This window comes from Lingula anatina, chromosome 7, assembly GCF_051362555.1.
Source record: "Lingula anatina isolate TDL-2025a chromosome 7, LinAna3.0, whole genome shotgun sequence".
Taxonomy (NCBI): domain Eukaryota; kingdom Metazoa; phylum Brachiopoda; class Lingulata; order Lingulida; family Lingulidae; genus Lingula; species Lingula anatina.
The window spans coordinates 20,431,231-20,457,500 of record NC_141773.1 but is presented as its reverse complement, the minus strand read 5'-3'; the positions used below and the strand labels follow the sequence as shown (position 1 = coordinate 20,457,500).

The 26,270-nt window shown below is 37.9% G+C and overlaps 3 protein-coding genes across 8 annotated transcripts in view; all 3 read right to left on the bottom strand.

The window, feature by feature from the left end:
- Positions 1 to 4,810, bottom strand: part of LOC147760860 (uncharacterized) — a 6,966-nt gene extending 2,156 nt beyond the window's left edge. Inside the window, exons 1-3 of the mRNA XM_087017591.1 lie at positions 4,662 to 4,810; positions 3,045 to 3,250; positions 2,454 to 2,620 (exon numbers count right to left, since the gene is read on the bottom strand). Coding sequence (XP_086873717.1) covers positions 2,454 to 2,620; positions 3,045 to 3,229 — 352 coding nt within the window. The 5' untranslated portion in view covers positions 3,230 to 3,250; positions 4,662 to 4,810. The remainder of the gene's footprint in view (positions 1 to 2,453; positions 2,621 to 3,044; positions 3,251 to 4,661) is intronic.
- Positions 4,811 to 5,796: 986 nt separating this feature from the next.
- LOC106171702 (uncharacterized) lies at positions 5,797 to 10,148 on the bottom strand. Of its 2 annotated transcripts, none has more exons than XM_013552148.2 (4): positions 9,616 to 10,148; positions 7,808 to 7,897; positions 7,374 to 7,528; positions 5,797 to 7,087 (listed from the first exon to the last, which is right to left on the bottom strand). In XM_013552148.2, exons 2-4 carry the CDS (start codon positions 7,867 to 7,869, stop codon positions 6,924 to 6,926), a joined length of 381 nt encoding a protein of 126 aa, XP_013407602.2. In that variant the 5' UTR covers positions 7,870 to 7,897; positions 9,616 to 10,148; the 3' UTR covers positions 5,797 to 6,923. The 2 variants fall into 2 exon arrangements, with proteins under 2 accessions (XP_013407602.2, XP_086874665.1); XM_087018539.1 differs by lacking the exon at positions 9,616 to 10,148 and adding an exon at positions 9,488 to 9,604.
- Positions 10,149 to 15,892: 5,744 nt separating this feature from the next.
- Positions 15,893 to 26,270, bottom strand: part of LOC106171693 (putative G protein-coupled receptor 156) — a 35,911-nt gene continuing 25,533 nt past the window's right edge. For 2 of the 5 annotated variants that reach the window (XM_087018013.1, XM_087018012.1), the window contains 7 exons: positions 21,383 to 21,543; positions 21,019 to 21,154; positions 19,947 to 20,054; positions 19,555 to 19,683; positions 18,932 to 19,270; positions 18,470 to 18,625; positions 15,893 to 18,252 (listed from right to left, as the gene is read on the bottom strand). In XM_087018013.1, the coding sequence (XP_086874139.1) occupies positions 17,416 to 18,252; positions 18,470 to 18,625; positions 18,932 to 19,270; positions 19,555 to 19,683; positions 19,947 to 20,054; positions 21,019 to 21,154; positions 21,383 to 21,504 (1,827 nt within the window). In that variant the 5' untranslated portion in view covers positions 21,505 to 21,543 and the 3' untranslated portion in view covers positions 15,893 to 17,415. Of the gene's footprint in view, positions 18,253 to 18,469; positions 18,626 to 18,931; positions 19,271 to 19,554; positions 19,684 to 19,946; positions 20,055 to 20,086; positions 20,425 to 20,515; positions 20,980 to 21,018; positions 21,155 to 21,382; positions 21,544 to 25,304; positions 25,466 to 26,270 lie in introns of those variants that run through there. The other 3 variants (XM_087018014.1, XM_087018015.1, XM_087018016.1) reach the window with 3 other exon arrangements.

The following is a 26,270-nucleotide window of genomic DNA, read 5'->3' as shown; positions in this document are numbered from 1 at the left end:
ATGCTCTATTTTCTACAGGCGTTTTGTGATTTTATCAACTTGATTGCCAAGTGCCAGACCTTTTCTTCCCAGGTACTAGTAGCAAACTTTATCAGATAACAATCTGACACTAGCCAAGCTGCACTAAAAGCGCTGTAAACTCAGTTATCAATGCTGTCATCTTTACCTGTATCTTTACCGCTATTATGCCAGTGGTACGTTTGATACATTTGAGTAAGGAAATATGCTTTAATGCTTATGAAGTTATGTTCATTTGTAATACGTTAGCATCAACCTGTTAATAAAAACTTGGAAACTTTCAATGTTATTACACAATAACAGTATAATGATGGGAGATGTTATGATTAAATGCTTAGAAGAATAATAAAAACAAATTATGTGAAATATGAAATGAATTGATTTTATTTGGGTTATTTATTTATTTATTTCAAACCAATTAATTATCAAACATGAAGCTTATTTTTAGAAACATTCGCAGATATATGAAATATAACCCTGCTGGTACACAGATCTACAGTTCTAAAATGCAAATACCAAGTACCTTTCACACACCACTGATGAGATGTGAATAATAATATGTATAAAGTAGTAAAAATATCACAAAATGTGTGTAAGCAAGATATTTCTGCAAGTAACCTCATTAATCAGTCAGGAAACTTCATAATGCACCCAATAAATGTAGAAATTTGAGCCAGAGAAATTCTACATACAGGCATGACAGATTTACCATATATTGCCACCAACCCTTAACTGAATGGGCATTGAAAGAACAAAGTGAGTCTCCCTCCCATTAAAAATGAAAAATAAAAATAAACAAATAAAAAACAGATACTGTCATTCTTAATACTGAAAAACAATGGCACCTTGCAGCCTTCACTGCCTCACTATTTGCAGACAATGTTCTAGTCACTGTAACTGTACTTTTGAGGCATAGATGCAAGAATAACTTCTTTGAAGTATATTGTGAAGGTCTCTTTTGTCATAAATCTGCCATGTATAACCTGAATGTACAACGATTCACACCGCAGCAGCTTGTCTTAGTAAGGACTCAACCAGTTTGAAAACTTGTGGCATAGCTTCAGGGACAAGATCACACCATCTATCCTTGCTGTGATGATGGATCTACTGAGAGTACTAGTACATTATCTATGTCTTGTCCTCCTAGTTTCTCTAATACCATTTCCCCTGCTCTATGCTCACATAAATCTCTACAGCTTACCAACTGCTACACAGTTTTTACATCTGAAAGTATAAAGCAAATTTGTAATAAAGCACTATCAATTTACTTGTTAGATATTGATTTGAGGGCAAGAGAAAAATGGAGAAACCTCATATCATAATCAAGATAATTGAAAATCAAATATGCATAATCAAATTAATAGCTTTAATTGTACATACTACTGATAATTTAATCTTTTAAACTTCAGCATAAATTTCTCTTGTTAAAGCATAGCCACTTTATCAAAATGTGTTTGAAAAAATAATAATAATAATGATAACAAAAATAAACAACCTGCACACAAGATGGAACATGGAGGTCAATTGCCACAAAATAAGTTGATTTGTACTTGGTAGCCTGAGAAATAGTATCAGGTATTAATTTGAGCAGTAAATTGAGTAATAATACCACAGAGTTAACAATGACACAAGCATATGGTGTTGTGTAACAAAATTCATGCATTACTTGCTGTGGCAGTGTCCTCCTCAACCTATCGTGCACCGCAGGTTTTGATTTTCAATGTCATCAAAATTTTTTATTGTTGTTAGTTTGATTTATGTATCTGCTATTCAAATAATATCCTTTGGAAAATAACTTACTGATTTAATTATGCTTTTGCAACATGAAATTATCAGTAACTTTGCCGGTTCACGTGTATACAGTACCTTGTTATCAGTGCTGCTCTTTTCTCCCCAACTCGCCACTGACAGGCTAACCACATCGTTTCAAAACAACGGTGGTATGCTCCTTTACTTTTGGTGTTGGCAGTTTCGCCCTGGGGACATCGTTTTTGGTTAAAAACAACGTATCGTTTTCACCCATCTATGCTTTGCTCGTGTACAAAATGGCCGCTTGCTGCCCCCCCAAGGGAAAAATCGTAGCACGTGGGTAGTTACGCAAGACCTGTGACGTATAACGCGCGCAAGGTTATTGGTGTGCACAACGAGATGTGATCTATCACCTACCGCATTGTTTAGATGAGATAGAACTCACAACGCAATTGCCGTTAGACACTGCTCGGAGTACAGGGCTCCGTGTCTCGAAAGGTTCGCTATGTTGCGCACGTGCGCAAGTGTCTCGATTCCATAACCGATTCTATTTCGAGATTCGGGGCCATGGAATCGAGACACTTGCGCATGTGCGCAACATAGCGAACCATTCGAGATACGGAGCCCGGATTTACAAACAAGTCTCAACTCGACGTGCATCTAGAAGAATAAGCTTATCTACTCACTCGAAAATATCAGCGCAATGATGCCGCATGGTAGATTACAGCACATCAGGACGAAAATGGAGAGGGCCAAGTAACTTGATGGCCTGATCGGTCTGCTCTGGTTTACAATGACTGCGCCACCTCCGTATCCGGGATTAGACGCCATGACGATGGTCTGGTTGGTTGAACTGTAAAATAAAATGAAATTGAAATAAAATGCCATATCAAATGTCACATTTTGCTCTAAATTTAAAAACTTATATTCGGAGGGCCACTCACTACCCCCATCCCTCCATGCAAAGATAGAATTGTAATAAGGGCTAATACATGTACATAAAAGTTTAGACGCTGGACCTAATAGAGACATATACAGACAAATCAACAAACAGACAAACAAACTAACAACTAGTAAATAGCATAGTGAATAAATAAATAAATTAGAATGAAAATAAATTCTCTATCGATGCGTGTTCAGACGAAGATTACTTTCGACCCGATTAATTGGCTGTTTCACCAATGATCTAAACGTAGTTCGAGAGACACCTCTTAGAAGACATCCTGACTTTAATTGCCTCTAATTGCGCAAACAGTACACAGCTGTCCCTAACTTACGTCGCTTGTTGGGTTTGTACCATATTTGGCATCATACCGTACTGCGGTTGTTGTCCGTAACCCGGCTGTTGTCCGTAACCCGACTGTTGTCCATAACCCGGCTGTTGTCCGTAATCCGGTTGGCCGGGCGCTTGGTCGTAGGTTGGAGGAGGGTACGACTTTCCGGGGTCGTTTGGGTCTCCCATTGTGACGTCACTTTGCCGAAGCTGACAAGAAACAGTTTCCTTTATTACATTGTCTTCTTTACTCAAAAGTAATAACTAATTAATAATTTGATTAAGTATTCACTAGTCAAATATACTACTTTAATGTACTTTAGCTAAAGGAGTTGCGTTAAAAGTTATATTTATCAATATTTTCGTTTAGTTTGTAGGCCTAGTGAAAAAGGAATTGCCATTAGATGGAAGAAATGTGGCCGAATGGCTTTTTGTAATACGTCTGTTGATACATGACCTCAAATTTGAAAGTAAGACGCACAAAAAATAATTGAAATGTTAAGCTTCATCTTTGGGGTCCTATACTTTCTGTAGTCCTTGTAATCTGTAGTCTCACGGCAACAAGTAAATTCAAGATGTTTGTGGAAATGGAAAATACGAGAGAAGAAAAAACGCTGAATGAAAATTATTTATAAAACCATCTTGCCCCTTCATTCTTTCGGGAGACCTCTGCATAGGTCCTGACCGCTGCTTGTTGTGACTCATCAAAAAGGCAGAAAATGCGTCGCTAACGCCAGATTTGTACCACAACCAACATCACAGGCTCTTGGCTTTCTGGTCAATTAAGCCTTATCCTTGACAAATTTCTTTTTATCATTAATGATTACCAGAGGCTGCGACAGTGTTGCACGATCAATATATGTGCAGCTGTTGTTCACGTGACCCGCAACCATGGCTGAAAAAACTCACCCTTAAGTGCATCCTAACAATCAGAGAACCCTCAAATACCAATAAACAATACGGTGTTTGTTATCCATTTATGGATTTTATGCTTTCATATTATAAAAAATACACAAAGTATGAGGAAATTAAAGCAAAACATTACCATGACTGCATCAAAATTCAGTGTAGATGGCATAATTTTACCAGCCATTCTTTGACGGTGACCTTATGAGTTCAGCTACATATCAATGTTTATCTTTGCAGTGAAATAATTAATACGTCTGCTCATTTTATGATCATAAGACTATATGTGATAAACATGACTATCACGCTTTATAAGAGAAAAAAGACTTTTTTTCTTTTTTTAAGATCATTTCGCTCTGTCCTTAAATATTGTTATTTCAGAAGACCAAGATTTTCAATCTGGCCATTAAACGAACTATAAATGGCGCCTCTTATACGTTTATACCTATATCTTTATACCTACCTTCCACCAAGAAGAAAAATTCTTCCTTCGTCAAGTCCGATACTAAATGTGTTCAGATGGAAAAGACAAAAAGGAATACCTTACCGTTCGTCGGGTCTGCCCACAGTTGTTTATGCCTCACACCCAAAAAACTCTTATTAATTTGAATACGCAGCCCGTAAAATATTCCAAAGAAGTGCCCATTTTCTTATATACATCCTTTGCTTTAGGATGGGTGTATTTAAGGTCAACAGATTCTTAGAAAAAACTTACAGTTTTCAGTTCAAATATGTCTCTCCCTTCCCTGCACTTCAAGACAAACGTCAACCTTCAGGTGAAATGATTAGGTCCGTCCCGTTTCTTTGGTTTAGTTTATGAAGTCCCCATGGCAACAGACAATAGAAAGGTCAACAAGACTAAAAAGTGCACGCAGTGTTATTGTCCATGCATCAACGGGCAAGAATAGCGTGTTCGACGTCAACACAAGTCTATTTAAAGGGCGGAATTTGTGAATCAAAAGCAAATTTTATCTTTCAAAAAGAGAACTATTCACTGAAGACCCAGTGGCTATGTAAAGCGGCCGAGGCACAGTAGACCTGGTATTGATCCTAGATTAAGAAAAATGGCGAGTCAATACTTAGATGTTATCACAAAGAGAGACGCGTATCAATCACTGCACATATATATGTGGTATCGCGCCCTATTTTTTCACTTTTTACCTTTTTTTACTTCTCCTTATCTTAAACTCTCTCTCTCTCTCTCTCTCTCTCTCTCTCTCTCTCTCAGTCTCAAATTGATTTTTTTCTCGACACATTAATGCAATGCTCCCACAACGATAATTACACCATAATCGTTTAGCACACATTTATTCCAAACGAAATACAGTGATAGAAATGTAATCGGAAATCTTCCACGGATGTGCTATTATACAGAATATGCTTTACACACACACACACACACGCACACACACGCACACACACATACATAAACATGGAAAAACAGTAAGTAATTGATCATATTTACGTTAAAATATAAAATGCCCACGTTAGTATGCACATCTATACACGATCTATAACGCTTGTTTGAAATGTAATGTAAATAATTTTACTCAGCCGGACAGTGCATTGCTTTTGCCAAAATTGTGATAAATACAATTAGCCACAATGTAATGTGAAATTACGCATGTAATTCTTCGAACACAGCCCTTAACTTTAAACGACGACGCGTCTTTGAACGTATGCATTCCTCTGTCCAGAAAACAACAATACGTTCAGACAGGGGTTACTGACTTTTTTTACCTAACACGTTTTTCAAATTGAAAAAATAAAACAAAAAGACAAAGAAGGAGAGAACTTTGAATAGTTCAATAGCTATACTGACTTCCTATCCAAATAACACCAACAACAAATATCGATGTAAAAACATATGGTGGCGGTGATTTATTTAGAATGAAGTATGAAACAGTTAAGTGAATTCGAACTCAGACGAAAATCTCTCTTCAAATAAACATGATTTATTCATTTACTTTAATTAAGAAGCTTTACTTTAGAAATAACCGTGCACAGGCCTACCCAACTACCAGACTCGGCACATAAGGATCCTGAATTAACCGGTATGTCGGACCACACTACCTGTTTTCAAGGTGTGTGTCGTTTTCGGAGTATCATACCCCCAGAACAGTTTTTGTTGGACGACCGTGGGCTCATCCTGTCGGTGTTCTGACTATAGTTGGTTAGGCCTGGTGTGGCGGCTGGGCAATGCCAAATGTTAAATACTTACAGGCCTGTAGCCAGGGGGGGGGGGTCGGAGGGTTCGAAAGAACCGCCCTTTTTGCTGGGAAAAGGTCCACTTTGGATAAAATTTGATCTAGGTACATGAAAGTTTTATGGTAAAAGGTTCACTTTTTCAGAAAACGAACCCCCCATTTAAAATCGCTGGCTACGGGCCTGACTTATTACATTAGACGCGCTCATTAATCGATCCTATGTGATTCAGTATACCCTGTACGTCTTTTGAGCCAACTATATATATATATATATATATATATATATATATATATATATATATATATATATCACCGGGGTCCAGTCTGCATTTATCCATGTCGTTCTTACGATGCGTTTTATTCGTAAAAGCAGTTGCTCAGAATTTCTGCCAGAATCTTATGGATAATATTACGTAAGGTCCGCAGGTTATTCCGTTATCACAGCTAGAACTACTTCCTGAAACGGTTGATATTGCCAGAAATGGAAGCCGTAGTTCTGTAAATTCAATGCTTATGATTGGATAGTTTCTTTTGTACTGGCTAGTAAATTCCACAGCGAACGGATAATTTCGCCAATATTGAATATTTTGCCTTAAATGCATTTTTCTCTTGCTCGTGTTTTCCAACGATCGTAAAATGAAGAAAAAAAAAAAAAAAAAAAACAGAAGCGAATTCCACAGTTGTCCAATATCACAGTGAATTTCTCATTGAGCTGCTTTGAAAGTCTGTTTTAAATACATTGTCTTTTTTCCCGGTAAGTTTGAATGGGCTCATCCCATCAACAGCAGCAATGGGTTGGAAACAACGAGAGCCACGACCACGACGACAATGAGAACAGTCACAAGCATGCCGGTAATGTTCAAAGCGAGGGCGACCTTGCCCTTGGTCCTCGCCGAGGCGAAGTCGTTGTCGTCTGCAGCGCTGCTTGACATCACTAGTAGAAACAAATAATGTGGTATTAATTTAGTACGTTAACCGAGAAATTTTGTATAAGAATGCACATGCAACAAGAATTTTGAGAATTACACCATTAATTGAATCCCCCCTCCCCCCTACCTACTTGTTCTTTTTATTATTATTATTACAATAAGTAACAGCGAAGCAGTAATAATAGTAGTACTATTACTTACTGTGTAAGTAAGAAATTCATTAATTTAAAAAAAAAAAACGCTAAAATAAAAATAAAATAAAATAAATAAATAAATGGCAACGTGTCTTACCCGAGAAAATAAGAGCAATGATTCCGAATAATAAGTTGCAGCACAACATGACAAAGATGGAGAAGCCCAGGTAACTGGACGGTCGAGACTCAGCGGCCTGGTTTATGATCACAGTACCACCTGCAGGGGCAGTCATCACCATCGTCTGCTGGGTCCTGTTAACACAAGGGGAAATATACATCAAATCTTGTTATGAATTGGCCGTGATCAGTGTACCAGTATAAGCATTATATTATTTGTTTTCAATCAAAATGGTATTTTTATATTGACAAGGTTTGTATCGTCGAGTGTTTTCGACAGCTGTTACATTTTGGTTACAGTTCCAAGCATCTAGAAATTAACTGAAATCGAACAAATGGCGTCTTTATCCATCCTTTAAAAGGGAACAGACAAAACAAATTTATCAATAAATAAATAAATAAATAAAAATTTACCCTCCAACGCCAACATATCCAGGTTGTGTGTCATAAGTGGGTGGTGCGTTTGGGTCTGCCATCTTTATTTCTGCTAGTACGTCTTGTCCTCTGTAAAAGTAAATAGACAGTAAACAACTGTTCAGATACATTTAATTGATAAATATAATATCGTGACCGATACAGACAAGCAATATCCCTGATACAAGTAGGCCTAACAGGGACGGATCCAGAGATATTTTCCGACAATCTTCCAAGTTATCTTTGTTGATCCATCCTCCATTTTTGACCGTCTTCCGAAAGAAAAAAAATTAGATACGCGTCAATGTAAAGATGAAAAAACCCTGACCGTCTTTTGGAAGACCCAGAAAAAGGCCTCAATCCTCCCCTGCCTAAAATAACTTTACGGTTTATAATATAAAAAAAATAATTAAAGAAACGTTGCAAGTAATATGCTCATGTTTGTATAATGGAGTAGCGTTTGTTTTACTTTTTAAAGCCAGTGAACGTTGTTTTTTTTTTCTCATCATTGATTTCCCTATTGCCAATATTCCCTATGATAACAATGCAGTTACACGTACACATAAGTTCACAAATCACGTGTTTTCGCGCGATTGCATGGTCAGTGCTTAATACTGAATTCTTAATAGAAACCTTAATGCCCTATTATACGCCCTGCTCGCTAATCGATGACCACTCCTGTCAAGTTTGGCGTACTTTCCTATTGGCCATTATGCAATTACGTGTATCGCCATTTAACAAGTTCACTGAGGGAGAAATACTTGCCATCGTAACCAAGGGCTCGCACAAACGACAAATAATAGACAAGAGAACAACACTTCTTTTACTGTTACTAACAAATAAACAATAGAGCAGGGCCCGCTTGTGACGCGAATAGCAGGAGCAAAGCAATCATTTTTCAAACACGAAAAGTGAGGACAATTTTTTTGCAATCTGTCTTCCCAAGTGTATGTGAGGAGTGAATTAACCTTTCCAACTTTCCGTGCTTACTTTAGAGGAATATGATGTTTGAAAGACTTCATCTCCCGACAAAAACAGAATTTATCCAAAATATTTGACATGTCGTATTATGCAAAGTCGTCTCTAGAGTATTTCATGTATTTCAATACCCATTCACATACAGTAGTATGTTAATAAATGATTAATATAAATATGGATAAACAAATAAATTATCTTATTAATTAATTCATAAATTACGTTTAAATTGACTATCACACTAATATGAATCCGACCATTTTAAATCTATTATATTAAAAGGCGTCTTGGAATGGCCAACACCCTAATTCACATCAACGCTTAATATTCTATAACAGTGCATGGTGAAAAAAAAAACTACCGGTAAAACTTAAAAGTTGTAAACGTAATTTTTTAATATCAAAATCTCACTGACTTTGTTTTGTTCTCTTCTTACACAAAAACGGTTCTCGTCATAAAATTCTAAACGCTCGGAAGTTACATTTTCTAACTGATAATGAGGTATTTGAACTAAACATCAACAAGCTAAATGGTAGCTATGGATATTCATAATGACTCACAGTAAATAAACTTTGTAAATTAACTCGCATCTTTTAACAAGGTGATAAAATACGAAATTTGGTATCGGTGAGTCAAGTGGATTAATGGAATAAATAAATATTCTTGAAAATAATCATAGTATCCTAATCTCCTAATTTGACTTACCTGACACATCATTAATCTATTGACAAAAAGTGTAAGCCTTTTAATCTATTTGAACTACACAAACGGCAGAGCTACTAGGAAGTTCTGATTATTTACATATTACTCTTCACCACGAGATATCCACTTACCTTCAAGTTTCTGTGTCCACTCTACCGGTGTGTACTCGATTATATGCGCATAGGTGCGATCAATGGGGGGCTTATCACGCATGCGCTGGTAGCGTTCTCCAAAGTACCGGGGTCGTCTGTTTCTTTCGAACATCGCCTTTTTTCCTTCAGTAATTTATTTTGCGTGGCATCTGATTGTTCAGTTTTTATTTTTTTTCATTTAATGTCTTACTGTTTTTGCCTAAACAAGATTCAAAATTTGAATTGTCCAATGTGAATGAACTTTTGAGCACCCCTTCATTTGGCTCTCTGTTGCTACGACAAGCATTAGGTAATACCTGTGACACCCCCTGCGAAAAACTACATTTAAGTTCCAAGTCCAGTCTTAGATACGGGATCAATATTCTCCGTGATCTGTCGCCATAACAGAATTCCATTATCAAATTAGCGACAAAGTCCAATCGTTAAAATGTTTTAATGAAAAAAGTGGAATTCAACTTAAAGTTTTTAAATATATTGATTTAATTAATGGTATTTAAATAAAAGTATATTTTGGGCAATTTTTATCACAACTTTACATCAAAATTCCCGAAAGCGATTGGACGCCGTTAATAATAAATTAGATTTTAAGGGTATACGAGAAACTGACCCAAATTTAGATTTTTTGTGTCTGCACATCCTACTTTGCTTCTTATCATTACCAATTCGGACAGTAAAAGCTATACAATCTTCCAAATAAGACTACCTGCTGTCGATATCTGAAATGTACAGGTAGGTAGATATATAGTAGCGGTTAACGTTACGCTAAACATTTAGAGCTAAGTTATGTTAATCAAAATAATATAAAACCTCGGCTCTTAAAGCAGGACGAGCAATGAATCTTGAGTTGAAGAAAAATTGCATTTTAAAAGAAAAAAAAGTATTTGGTTGAACAATCTCGGATAAGATATCTTGCTTGGGCATGCTTGTTCTCGTTCTCTCTTCATTTCAGAAACTTTGTCAATGTTATATGGAATTGGATTTGGATTAGTGATCTACCACTTTCTTTGCTCGTTGCCGTGATACGCCATCAAGGCCTACTTTGGGATCGACCACCATTTTCTTTCCAAGGCAGTGCGTATGCTCTTAAAGCAACAGTATTATGAAATAATAGGCCAATTCCCATTCATTTTCTGGACACATTCTCTTAAAATCATTCAACTGGACGGTGTTTTGTTGTTGTTGTGTCACAGTTACCTCGGCTACGGTGTGGTTTTGACCAGTGGTTATAATAACGGCAAGTTCTAAAATCCACTTATTAATGTCACTATGACCCCGAGTCAATTTTCTTCAGCTTGACTTCACTCGAATTACCAACGCACAGACCACTGGTCGAAGAAAGAAAAGAAATCAATACTATTGGCGAGTTGTAGTTGCTATATACAACAACAACAATATAGCGCCCTTTGACAGTGGACGACTTGACCATTTAAATGTCGTTTGTTCAGACCGTATGCACCCCAGCGCCGCGCATACTTCATTAAATGATCCCGAGACACCTGATTACGTAAAAAAGTGAACAGATCGATGCGTACAGCAAATATACTAAGACTGCACTGTGTTTGATTGTCTTTAACAGATTGAAAGGAGTATCGAGTACAATAAAGTGTTAATCAACATACATTTGCTACGAGATTGTACAGTGGAATCCTCTAATAAAAGTATACTTACTACACGTGAAATTGGTGTCAGAATACATAGTGAAAAAGGCACTTCTCAACGCCTGGCCTCATACTGTACAGCATGTAGCATGCTAAAAGACTTGCTATAAATTATTGCACCTTTTCACGACTGTATTTTCAAAGAATGAATTACAGAAACACGCTTATTCGTTGTTCCATTTTCGTGTTACCTGTCCAGCCACCAATTAAATAATCACTTTTTTAAATAACCGAGTGCAGTAAATGACATACATTAAACTGGCTTGAATTCAATACGAACACATATTATTGAATAAAATCAGTAAGTACATACATCTGAAGACACGGAAGAAAGGTTCCCATGTCCCACCGTGCTATTGCTCAGGTTACCTGTACATCACTTTATAACATAAGGAAAGCTATATATAATGGATGCAGATGATATAATGGCTGCTTATCTAAAAGTCAGTTTTTGTATCTTATATTTGTTATTAAAACAGGGGTGTATTCTGAGAGAAAACCATAACCTTTTTGCCATAACCTACTGAACCGCCCTTTTAGCTCAGAGGTGAGTCTTCTCATGACTGAAATTTATTGTAAGTATCCATAAAACACCTACAATAAATTTCAGTCATTAGAAGACTCTTTTCTGAGCTAAAAGGGCGGTTCAGTCACCCCCCACCCCCCCACAACCCATACTTCCCACAGCCCTATAATAGCCAGGCAGGCTTGAAAGTGGCTACCACGGAAGAAAAAGACCACACTTTAAACACTGTATGAAGCTGGTAATTTCTGCAGGTCAAGTAGCTCATCCAGAATGTCGTTTTCGGGGACATTGGATTGAAGCTAAATCATGTGTGTATCGTTTCCGTTTGAGAACTATCGAGGCCGTAACTCAAGTGACCTTGTTGACCCCTGAACATATTGACCATGCAGCCCTAGAAACGCTGTCACCATGTGATTGTTATTGTATTTCCTTGTGACGTAATATCTCCGTAGAAACCATGGTTTGACCAAAGGGCAGGAGGGCACTGTAATTATATTACGGTTTATTATCGTTATTTTTGGCAAAGGTGCAAGGATAACAAATGGCCGGGTTCGTCGCGTCTCGGTTATCTTTTTGTCCAGACATTAAAATTGACATTTGTCGGTGTGGCGTTTTTGTCCATAAAACGCTAAGAAAAATCGAAATGAACTTAACAATAGCAGTTTTAGAAAACGACAGAAATAATCTTTAGGATCAGCCTACAATGTAATCTAGGCTTTAGTGAAATTATTAACTGATCAAAGTGCAGGCTCTGTTGTTAAAAGGTGGGAAGAATCGACAGCGAAACTATATATAGTGTCATTAACCTAAGTTATAACAATGTAGGCCAAATTTAACGCAACAAAAATATCACTGCTCTACAAAACATTAACACCATTTCATACACTAGAGTCGAAATGAACCAAGAGGCTGCTGCTGTAAGAAAGCAAGGAGCGTGCACATACGTGTACACATGTAACCACTAACTAAACACCCAGCTGTCCAGGCATCCTTGTCGCTGCAAAGACAGGTGTATTAAGGTACACACCAACGCATTGCCTTTTCTGTCGCTGTTTTGGAGGAGAGGGGACTTAAATACCACACCAAACAATTGCTTCTATAATAAACAGGTCTGCTCTTTGACAGTAAAATTTTGATTTATTATATACGCTTTTGAAGCTCTTTGTACGAGTTTTTCTAAAGGTGCATTTGTCATACCCGAACAGGTAAGAAGTGTTAGCTTGTACATTGTACGGGTACTCATTCTAATGTTGACTTGCTCCACTGAAATTGAGGACGTCGAGTTGTTGTGAGATCCTTGCTGTTAAAGGTCACAGTCTCAGTTCTAGCTCTTAACCAAAATCTGGTCTCATTTAACGCCCTGGAGAAATAATGGATGGCTTTTAAAAACCTTCACTTTTATAATGAAATCCAAAGCTTTTGATATTTGTACACGCACAATAGTAAACTATCTTGAATAAAAAAATTCACAATAGGCGAGTGCATAGTGACGTTTGCTTTATAAAACTCAAGGTGAAAAACTCGTCCGATTCACTGCTATTTACCTGCCTTATTTATTATTAACACACCTCGAGGGCTGACGTGGTCTCTGTCAATATATTGATCAGTCATTCTTTGCTAGTGCTTAAGCGTTGTGAAATATAGAACACACTTTTGTTCTTTTTATGTTCTTTCACTGAGTATTGTGTGAAAACGATCTAGTAGAATAATATATTGCTGACTGAGTACTGCCGTTTTAAAGAAGTGCATTTTATGTACTGAGTAGTATACCAACTATTTCGAGCAATAGTGTACCTGTAATGGATCTATCGGTATTTGGATCTAAAAATACGTGGATCTATAGGTATGCGGATTTAAAGGACGTGGGTTTATGAGGACGTCATATCTATAGAAATATATAGGACAGCAGAAAAAAATCGGATCTATCGATATTTAAATCTAAAAAGACGTTTTTTCCGTTTTTCCTTTATGTATCTATCGGTAACGGGAGTATAGGGACGTGTAATATTTTGGGACTAAATTTTATCCGTACGTACCCTAAAGGTCATATTGAACATGGTGGCGCGGTGATACCGTATTCATGTTCTCTTGTTCTCGAAAACTAAATCATCGAAATTGAATTACTTTTTTTTTAGTTTTGTCTTAAATTAAGCTGCTACACTGTATTCCGTGCGTTTAAAATTTAACCGTCTGTAAAAACAGCAATAATGGATTACTAGCAACACTTACGTTACGCAATGAAGCACCGAAAATGGGTGAAGAAAATGTGTCTCAGTAATGCGTGTTTGCCACTCATAATGCACTGTACTTTCTTTGAATAAGCAATAAACTATTTGTGATCTTAGGTTATCCATTGTTCGTTATCATAGTTAACAGATTCTTTGTGTGATTTTTTTTTTCAGAATCCCAAGAGTGGATGCCTTAGTGAGCACAGAACAGATATCACCATTGGTCCACATATGTCAGGAAGAATGTTATAATTATGAACTTTGTGTTACACTGAACTTCATTTTGTTAAATTTTGTATTTAACTGAACTTTATTGTGTTAAAATAATAATATAAAAATAATAATTCAGATAAAAAACTACAATCTGGAACATTCTTTAGATCAACTTTGTTCAGTGTGTGTCCCATGTGACAGAGTTACAGTAAATAAAATATGTGCATTATTCCTCTGTGTTTGTCAATTCCATTTTAAAAGCATGTGAAAGTGGTGTGCCCCTCATGATTGAAGTGTGTATGGATAATAGCAAAAATATTGTTATTATTTACATGATTATAATAAGTTTTTGTACCCGCGTCAATAACGTTACCGTGACCCACATATTCACCATTTTTATTAATTATGAAATGTGGATTAAATTCTTCAAACCCAGTTTTGAAGCATTGAGACAACACCCCCTTATGATTTAAACTAAAACTGAAAACATTCCATTAGACTTTCATTAGTTTGTGCAAAATATATTACCCAGGGTAACGCGTCTTGGATTTGGTGGGTATAGCTGTTCAACTCTCCTGTGTGCCCTTAAAAGGGCAGCTGCTGTTTCCCTTTTTATGAAATGATAAACTGTGACGGTGTAGCTATCACATCGCAAAATTACAGCTTCCCAGAGAAAGTTTGAAATTTTTGGTCAAATTCAACATTTTGTAACCACTAGCAAAGAATGACAGTGATAGATTTTGGCACAGCGGGATTTTATTGTCAAAGCAGAATTAATTATTGTTCGATTTGTTGACTTGCCAACTGTGTTTCATGACAGCAGGACCGTCATCGATTTTGCTCAATCCGTTTTATGTCCACAGATTCACAAATCTCTGACCGGTTTTGTCGCACTGGACAAGCGTCAGAAATGCCTTGCAGGATATGCAATGTCTAATTTTGTTCAACGATTGTACTAATCTTTTCATATTGGAATTAGCTAGCCAAAACAACCCAAAACATGTGAGCGATTGTGCTTAGATGTCTTGATCAGTTCGTCGTTTAGGCAGCTTTTTCAGATTGTCTTTTTTTTAATTTATCCTCCACCAGGGATCTTCTCTGTCTTTTCTTGCTGTTACAATATTGGAAGAAGGAAGTCTATTTATCTACTTTTGTAACAGCTTCAGAAGACTGAAAAGACGTCGTTTTGCATGTAAGTGAATCTAAAAATAACGTGAAATGTACCTAACCTGACCTTTCAACTTTTACTGTCGTGCAAAAAATATGTAAACAAACAGGGGCTAAAATCCATTAACTGCAAACTTTCTCTAAGTGAACTTCGAAGCCCTTCTGTTGAGAATGCGAAAGAGTTTTGATTTTTTTAATCGATTTTACCCGCTTCGTAAATATTGATTTATTTTAACGGCAGGCATTTGTTTCAAGTATTTGCTCATCCACTATAGATGTCACCATAGCAACTAATCATGAAGAGTCCTTAAAATTCTACCTTCACTTGGCTCGGATACCCAGGCTATATACGTGCCTTGGGTTTCAAACGTTTAAAAAACATTAACATACAAAACCAATGTACACACTCGGGGATGTCGCGTATACAAAGCCACCGCGTCGACATTCAAATTAAAGAGATTGGCGAAGCACGCCATATTCCTTTATTACTCGATATTACAAACAGATATCACAAATATTAATTTCATAATACAGCTGGCATGACCAGGGTGCATTTTGAGCATTTCTGTGCATAGGATATGCATTGCAGTGGCGGATTTAGGGGGGGGGGTGTCAGGGGGGGTCCTGACCTCCCCTCTTCGATTTTTGAAAATAAATCACTAAATAGTTCCCTCTTGAAATTAGAACTTTGACTAGACGAATCATAGTTCTAAACCGTACCAAATGGCACCGTTCGCCCTGTAAAATATCAAAAAAAAAAATTTAGGGGCTCGGAACCCCACGCCAAAGGGGGTGGGGGGGGGGGGGTGGGGGGGGGAGGGGGGGTCGGCTTTGCATCCGTGGCCTGTGATTCCTAAAAACTGGACCCCCCTGGATCCGCCACTGCATTGACAAGACACATATTGTAAAATTATTCACATAACGAAAGTTAAATACTCATTTTTTTAATACTAAATCAATGGAATCTGAGCGGCTAGATTCGAATGTCCATTAATGCAGGTTATTGTGGACGAGGTTATCATTCTGACACATCCCGTGAATGTTCCGTTGCGCACAAGGTGACACAAGGACAAGGTGACATTTCCAAATTTACATGGATGTTAATGCCTTAAGGACGGAAAGTAAAATGGGCCTTTAGCACTTATAATTCATTCATTTTGTCAGATCATAACGGACTTTGTGTAATTCTTTATACTCCGTCTGCACTGTTATTGATTATCACATGCACCTTCCTAATTTAAACGATCTAATATATAAAGTTCATAAGTGTAGAAACAAACTTGCCTTGCAAATTAAATCATTACATGCGGAATGATTGATATCTATTCCACAACCACATCGTCACAGTGCATGTAAATACACAATATAAAAACTCATTTACAACGTGTAAAAGTTGTCCATTAAAAAAAATAGGAAATGGCAAGGATAGCTGAGTCAATGTCACAATATGTGGTCGCTTTATCAAAGGCACACGGACATAATTGAAAATGTGGTAGTTGCGTCAAGGTGCAACTGTAACATCGTCATTGTCATACATCATTAGATGCACCTGAGGGCTTCCGTGTGTATTATGCTGCGTGTTCATAAACATGAACTGTATAAAATAATGTCCCGTTCCCGCATCAGGTCGATATTACCCGTTTATAGGTTGGAATCGTGTGGCTGGGCGCTATGTATAAACTAGTCACCATGTCACAGCGGCCTATCCTCTGGGATAGCAGCTTTTTGCCGACTGATGAAAGATCATCAGGTACAAGTGGCAATAGACACACACTGTCAAACATTCATCACAAAATGTGTCCTTGAACCAGAATTGCTCTGAGTGTGAGCACTGGTGAGCTTTTTTTGTCCAAACACTAGCCGGAGTGACAGCTCTTTCACGCAGACACGATCCGTTGACGGTTCTGATGAAATGAACGGCACTATTACAATGTAGAGCGGTGTATTATATTGTATGACTTAGATTGTATAATAAGGCACAATTTCATCATACAAAAGTATCGTACACCACAGTTTTATTCAAGTTTCTTGTCACTGCCACGTTGCTTTGGACAACGTTCGGTTCCTGAGCGTCTTGAACTGTGTATACTTTGGGTCTTGGCTCACGTTTCCAGTGTCCAAATCGCTTTTTTCGCTTCTTTTTCGTCGACCTTGAACTCTGACTTGGGACGGACGGGTAATATTTGTCATTGTCTAATGTTGACACGCTCTCCATAGAGGCGGACTTTTCAAGTCGTGGAATGTATCCGTTCGTTCGTCGAGGATATCCAACGGCGCTACCGTCTGAGCTGTAACCAAGGTGATTGCTGACGTAAGAATAGGTGTCAGAATCGTCTGCTAGATCATAACTTCCTGCTATCGCGCTTGCGAGATCTTGCCTCGTTCTCACGTTGTCATAGTAATGAGTTGTACACTGCCTCCTTGGGGACAAATCGTTAGATATTGATTCCCTCAAAGTAGAGCTTAAATTTTGTACAACATTCAAGTCCAGCGCTATGGAATCCCTGAGTCTGGTTATATTAGCGTAACTTTCCACGCTTTTTACCGAAGACCGCCGACTGCCTCTACCACTGTATTTCATATTCCATACGGCAGGCGTAGGTCTGCTCTGGTGGTAGAGTGAATTCACGCGACTGGCATATTCACTCTCTTTTGCCTCTTTTGCTTTACAGTCTCCTGGTTTCTCGTTCTCATTCTCGAGACTTGACGTTGATAAGTCAATGTCAAGGCCACTGTCTTGTCTGCCCTCTGGATCCATCATTTTCAGTAATTTGCTCTTTGCGTTGTGAACGTGATTTTCCAGCTCTTTTATCGTAGATTCTTTCTATAAAGGTACAGAAGTTATATTATATTAAAGCTTAAGTTGACAAATACACACATGAATTTTATAAGGCTAAAATTTAGGGCTATACCTAGTACAAACTCATATATTTTACATACAAATACGTTTATCAAAGATGTATTATCATAAATGATTAGATGATGCCGACTAGTATTGCATATAAACAAATATATTATTTAAAAACTGATTAAAAACATACTTCTGTTAACGATTTCTTCAACGTCCGATTTTCGGCAACCAAATGGTACATGTCTTCCTCGATCTGCTCAAAGGACTGGTTGCCCGAGTTCATCATTTGCGAGGACATGGAGACCTTCATCATGTCTTCCTGCGATTTCCTCCTCAACAGAATAATCTGAAACCGTTTTCTAAATTTGTAATAATGTTAAAACATTTGAACTATGAAAAAACATACACTTCTCCTACGGATATTTTCTATAGGGTCCCATAGAGCATATGCCCTAGATCTTATAGGACGTCCGATAGAATTACTAGAGTTCTATATACGGAATTTTCGTAAGGGATGTGCTGTGTTACATTTTAAGATATATAGATGCTGCTACTGGGGTACATGTACTGAGTACTAACTACCTGTAGTACATGTTGTTCCATAATGTGTGAACTGAGGTACTGCTTTTCTGATGGCGGTAAGTCTACCTACCTTGGGCACAAAAACAACACACAGCGTCGCAGTTGTGGAGATGAACACGCCTCCAATGATGCTCAAGTATACTGCGTCTGGCCATTGGTCCAACATGGCCGCCAAGCTCGTGGCTGCACCCCCGCAGACCACCACGGTGTAGGTGCTGAGGATGATATATCGGGCGTCATTCATGGCGGGCAGAGTGACGTGCCGGATCGTCCAAGACAAATATGTGCCGTACAGCAAGATGAGGCCTTTGTAGATGTAGATACATGCTATCCACACCGGGAAATACCTGGACGAACAGATCATCACCGTGACGTTGTCGTAACGGATTTCTAGGGCATCCGGTGGAGTCTGAAAAAGGAGGTGTTGATATTGTTATCTATGCTCAAATGAAGGTACAGGTGTAGATGTACAGTAACACAGACGGGCAGAACCAACGAAACAGACGATATCGCGAACAAACTCAAAGAAAGAAAAAGCTAAGCTTATGCATATTAGTATAAAGAAAATATCTTAGAAGAGGGGCCGAGCAGTATTTTGCTTAACATTGAATCGGGGGAAAATCTTTTTTGTTTATTACAAAGACTTTGAAAAACTCATTGCAAGATTACTCCAACGAAGATAATATGACTCACCTGGTCCAGGGTTTGTAGTGTCCGAATGTGTGTGGTCAGAGGGTCAATGCCTTGCCACAGACCAAGGATGACCAGGTCAATGATAAGAAACAAACCTATAAGAGCAAGAAGCTTCTGATCTTTGATAACCTGGAAGAAAAAGAGATGAACTTAATGTAGAGCTTCCTAGTCAGTGCTGCCAATCCTAACAAATAGCCTTAGAATATTCACTTGGGTTCTTGGTAGGCCTTAGTCAATCTAGTCGTCTTTCTACAGTATGCGAGTGACACTTATCGTTCTGTAACGAAATGTTGGCGTCTTAGCAGGATTTTAATATCGCATCTAAATAATAAAGTTAGCGCTTGTGGGGAAAGCTAATTTTTACTAAACATCAATTGCCTTGTATAACTTACTAATCTCTTAACTGTCGCCATCTTGAATATTTTGTGCACCCGCCAGGATTTCATGCACATGGCGGCAAACATGATCGTAAAGCTGAGACTGAAAATCCAAGTGCGAACCTGAAAATAATCCCAGAACATTTCTAAAGTACCTGTTCAGACATGATTACTGCAACATGCAATCGGTCCAATTTGCGTCAACAAGCTACGACAGACATTCACCACCCACCAACAGCAGTGTATTTACGACTAAAGTAAGTCTAACGCAAACGCTACTCCAGTATGGATCAACTGGCTTACTTCCTCTGGCGTAAATCGGGCGTAGATACTACGCTTTCAATACCACCCCCCACTCCGTTGGCGCAACTGGGTCCAGACTGCGGTAAGTCGACGACGTTTTTTTTTTCATTTCTCATGTCTACGCTGTTTTTATTAGTGACAAAATTACATCAATGTATTCAATCCAACATGCGGCAGACAGAGCTCTGGACCTCAGTCCAAACAAGATTTAAGAAATAAAATCTATGGGGGAGATTCTGCTTAAAATAGGTTGGCTATCCACCACTAACCCCTATACCCACCCTCTTGCAGGCGTTTCAGATTAAAACTTGTATGCCTTCAATTATCTGAATAACGGTCAAAGTGCAATCAACGGCGTATTGTTCCAAAGGGTATCACATGGCAGCTGACCGCGAGCGGCCATCACCTACCCCTGTAAAAACGCATTGTGCGGGTGCGGAGGTGGGTCACGTCACCATAATGAAATCGGAAAATTGAAGAGCTGACATAACAACAAAACTAATCACCGTCTTCAAAGGAAGAATCGTCACGGGTTATTTCACACCAAAGCCCGTCTTCCCCATTTCTGTGGTCGTTTCTCCTTCATTCCTTTCATCAGAAATATGAAACTCGATGACTTCTGTACATGATAGAAAGTCAACCTTAGCTTTAACGATTGTTTTGTTAGATCGCAAAATTAGACTTGTAAACCGAGGTACAAGTAAGCTGTCCCCTTAAAGCACAAAACGTATCATTGGACAAGTTTAAGATAGACTCGATGTGAACACTGCTGACTAAAACTCACCTGACATAAGACGGTGGCCTGGCCAGGTTTATCCACGGTGAAATGATCTAGACCGTACAGTACGCAACATGTGTACAGAAATAACCCGGCCACAGTGATCAACATGTTGATATTGGGGCTCGACATCTTGACTATCCTGTAAGGCGAAAAGTGACATGGCATCGATAATGAGTTTAAATAACATTAAACAAATTACCCTCTACGAGATTAGATTGGAGAGAACTTTAAAAAACAAAACCGTTGAAGCTTGCTTTAAAAGACGCAGAGATTACGAGAAGATAAGACTGTCAGGGAAATAGAGTCTTTTTATTAACATACGACCTCAAACCAGCATGGTTTGTGGAATGCTTCGAACACAACTCACCTCATATTTCTGAACTTTATATTAAAGATGAGGAATGTGACGGCCATGATGACTCCCAGACCAGAGAGGACAGAGCCCAGGACAAAAGCCCACAGAGACACCGCCCGCGTGTCACCCCCCATTTCTCGTGGTCTGCGGCACTGCTATTTCACTTCATTGATCTACAAAATAAGAAACAGATACTGAGCTTTGAACAGGTAAGGCTACGTGGACTGAATGCAGGTTTGCAGTCGTTTTGTTGGCGGCCATATTGAAAAAAAGGTGTTGTTCTCGCATGGCGCGTGTTTGAAAGCGACACAGTACAGTTTGTCCATCCATCCATCAAAAAGAGAAAAGGTACGGTAACGGACACTGAAGGTCCGTACAGAAAGAAAAAATGTTCTTTCGAAGTATACGTTCATGACTTACAGTGTATATCTTCCAATCTAAACCGTGTTTGCAACTGAATAGATTAAATGATTTAAAATGAAGCTGGTCGACGAAATGCCTGCTTCCCATTCGTAACCGTGAACTATTACATTTAGAGCTTTATAATGTACGCCCTACAATACTAAACACATTTTTACACCGATGTTTCTAAATAAGGATTAAGTTTCAAAATATCAAACAGTATGTTGAGCAATAACATAAAAAATGAATGGAAACTTTAGTATTTATTAGTCATTGTTTGTAACTTAGTTTCAAGGTGTGTGTACGAAGTTAAATGGCGTGTTCCAGTGAAATAGAATGATTGTAGATGTTGGATCTTATCAATGGTTTTTCTTGATAATCTTGGCATTTGAAAGAGTGTCTTATATTACGTTTTAAACATGCTGACAGTTAACATATGATTGCTGTGTGTTATACGCAAGAGTCACGTAATACTTAGCTAAATTTACTGTGTCAAGGCTGCTTTAAAGTTTCGTCCAAGGTTAAATAGTACTGAAATAAGACGCTCTTGCAGTGGAAGTGCTCGATCATCAGACTCAACGAAGTGAGAGAGAAAAAACAAAACACTTATGATAATGTTGATATAAACTGAAGCTTAGCTCCTACCTTCAATCGTCACTCTTGTAAGGAATATTATATTTCACTTTTAGACGAGTGATTGTCTCACCGCGATGTCAATTCAAAAATCTACTTAATGATAGTTCGGGATAAGGTCCAAATAGAGGTACAAAAGATAAGACAAGAAATATGCTTGTAACAGAGATGAAATTTTGATCTGAAAATTTGGCAGTTGGAATTTAACACCTAAAGTATAGATTCAGCAGTGTCAATAAAATCATGCAGGGCATCTGTGAAAGGTGTGGATATTATTGATATTGTTTCTTGATTGATGTAGGGATTGGAAATTAGTTAAAGAGGAGTTCCTAGCCATACTCGGATTAGCAGCGCCAAGAGACAGGACCGACCGATGTACCAGTAGTGTATATAGCGCAAACCATTGAATCTCCAGACTGACGGTGCCAAGGAAAAATACGCAACTCGTAACAAACAAAAAAGTCATTAAACTGCAGAAAAACTGAAAAACCACTTAAATTTTAATGACCCACGAAAATTTAAAACGCAGGTGAAATGACTTTCACGTCGAGAAAGAAAAACAAACATTAAAACAAGCGCGGTTGAACTTTTCATGACATCACCAGGGTTAATGGCGAGAGTTTTAAATGCACTTCCAGGAGAAAAGACTTTCAGGTTTGATTATTTGTTAAATACATGTATATAACAAAAATGGATGTAAGGATCCCTGGATTTAAATAATTGCGTGCATTAGATACATGTATATAAATAAAAAATTAAAGTTGATTATTATATTAAAAGCAAAATACAGTGATACTTGAAAAATGATGATTCAAATGAAAATGGAAAACAAATGATCTGTATTAAATATCTGCAGAATGGTAGAATTAGTAGGGCACTAGAGGTCCGTAAGAGTTTGGTCAATGTGTGTGTGTGTTTGTGTGCGCGAGCTATCGTGCCCGCGTGCGTCAGTCAGTGGTAGCGTCATATAAGTACGAGGTTTCTATTGTTTATTTTTGAAAAAAAATTGAAATTTTGAAATCAAATAAAACTCTTGGCTAAAAAGTGAACAAGCATCTAGCCACTCTTGAGGCACATCCAAATTTTATATCAAGTCGGAGAAGGAATGTTTGCTGTCACCATGGCAACAGTATACTTTCCCATTGTTGGCTGGTGGTCAGTTTTCTCCGTCCTGTCAGTGAGCACCACGAGAACGTGATTTATTGTTTCTGTTTCAATGACTCTTTGACTAAGAGGGGCCATTTTTCTTGCCATCTGTCTAATTCTTCTTAACGAATGAAGAAAAGGACACATGCAGCATACAAAGACTGGGTAGATTAGTTTCAAGTCATCATACCTAATACACTTCAAATGTTCTAACGGCACAAACCATATGGGTCTTGGTACACCTAGTAGATTTTGATCTAATAAAAATATTAAAAACAAATCCTATTCTAAAAATTTCCACCAAATCGAATTTTCCCGAATTATTTTCCTACTCGCAGTTATAAGCTCGACCAATTGGATTCGATGTCTTTTGTCATTGTGATTAAAAAAATATTATAAGCCACCTGCCACTCACTTGGACTGCCATATTTTCCTGGACATCACAGAAAGAAATATCGACATCAGGCATTTTGATTTGAGATGTCTTTATCGTTTTAGATCAGAATTGGGTGAGATAAGCAGTTTTGTAGGATACGTAGGCTTAAGATTTTATTCTAGGACATTTTCAAACGTGGATAGTATATACCTTTAAGTAGTACATGTATTTCACAGTGATCATAACCTGTAACAAAATAAACAATGATAACTAAAATACACATGTATAATACAAAGCATTCAAAAACAGTTTGCATCTCATTAATTTTGTAATTTTTTTCTTAACGGTTAGCGCCCACGCATAGCTTCTTACACACCTGCAAAAGGTGTTTATATATCAGCTCTTTTGTCTAGGGCGCAAAACTTCAGTTACCGAATAATAAAGAAGAAACCTTTCTTTAGATGAAATTGCAACTAAATAACGAAACAGATACAAAAAGATGGATGCAAAAGCTACTTTACATATAAACTCAAGTCCATACCAACTGCATATATGATTAAATTCTCACTGCGTCGTCACTTAAAGAAATTAAATATATACATGTGTTGTGTGATTTTCATTGCGTATTTTCTTTGTTGTCAAGTATCTATCTATCTTTAGTTTGGGTTGTCAGCTGCATTTACTAACACGACACACACGTTGGCACGTTTCATATATTGTATGTCAACTGAATCGCTAGTATCATAATAATATTTTCTTTTGAAAGTCGTAGGCGTTTTGCCAAGATGACTGTTGTTTTCTTCCAGCTTTATTCCAAAACTCTGTGTCACTAGTATATTTATGGATGTACAGGTATTCATTTTTTGTTACAGTATTTTTTCAGAATCAGCTGCTATATAAAACACACGTATGCCGACATCGAATTAACTACAATTTGAAAGAGAGAGGGGAGTAAAAGATGCCCTCTGTTCCCCTGGTAGTGTAATTTGTCTGCCCTAAAAACGTGTGTTGTATTTGCTTCGTTTGTCCTTGTATTGATTTGTACGTGCGGTTTTATCTATAGCTAACATACCGTCATCTTCTACAAAAAAACAACATGCTGTCAACAATTCACATTGTGAACATTTTGATAAAAAGAAACTGTGACATGTCAATGAAATGCTACAAAATACCTAAACCAATGTGAATCTAATGAGAAATGTAGATCTTTTGGCAAGCTTTGCAATATCGTAACGATGCACACGCGCGCGCGCGCACACACACACAAAAGGAGAGAGAGAGAGAGAAAGAGAGAGAGAGAGTTAGTAACACCAAAACTGCTGCTCCACAATTTACAATTCCACTTACTGTTAACGTCTAAGTTTTCGTGGCGCTCACCTTTAATTGCGTGTTCGTTTTGCTCTCTTCCGTACCTCATCTCGTAACTGAGTCATTCATTCACATAAGAATATAGCATGACAAAGGCACATACCGCAAAACATCTCAGACGATGGAATTCTGTCTGATTCATATTTCTCTAATATTCTTAAAAAGAATACGGTAGCTCTAAGTAACAGAAAAAAAAAGATAAATCCGTGCTTCGCGTAAGCCGCAATGATTACGACTGCAGTGGATCATCCGATTGCTTTGAAATTAGAGTTATGAGGCTAGAAAAAGGGGGACATGAACGCGACAGAACTGATCTCAAATATCTTGCATGTTTAAGAGCGATTTCACGGCGAATAGCTGGCAGGAAAAATCCCATGTACACGGCGCTGCCTGAGGTGTTGAATATTGTTGAAGTCGAATATCGTCTTCACAGTGCATTAGTGCTGTACATTGAAAACAATACTAAAAGCGTAATTGCGTTTTGGGCGGGTTGACCAAACTACATTGCTATCTCTCTACATTATTCCCCAAGTAAAATGCCGTATTTACACTAGCGAATGTACTGAAGACATTTGGTATGAGATATAAGTCTTCTGAGCAACTTCACATAGGCGGTGAGATAGATGCAAGGAAATCAATTTCGGTAGGTACATGTATATTTCAAATTAATGTACATCTACACATTGAGGAAGTCTACCTGGCTATTTTAGAAACTATGTTAGAAACACCCCGGTTTAACATATACTCTCATGAAACACTGAAACACTACTGGCATGCTGGGGTCTTTAACAAGATACATATCTCATTTTTGGATTAGCGCGCTTTGTTTTGCAACGTCTTCACGCACAAATTTGACCTTTGAACTGATATCCCCGCAGATTGCGGGTTCATCAGGTGCAAATGTGTCACGTGATGTAACTTAACAACACTGAGATTCCTTTATGGGTAATTACGCCACAATACTGGATACATTGT

What these genes read in the sequence shown, in the direction of transcription:
- LOC106171702 (XM_013552148.2), bottom strand. Translation starts at nt 7,869, where the DNA reads ATGGCAGACCCAAACGCACCACCCACTTATGACACACAACCTGGATAT. An exon ending in GGATATGTTGGCGTTGGAGG is followed by an intron (nt 7,529 to 7,807) that starts GTAAATTTTTAT and finishes TTGTGTTAACAG; the next exon opens with GACCCAGCAGACGATGGTGA. An exon ending in CATTGCTCTTATTTTCTCGG is followed by an intron (nt 7,088 to 7,373) that starts GTAAGACACGTT and finishes TGTTTCTACTAG; the next exon opens with TGATGTCAAGCAGCGCTGCA.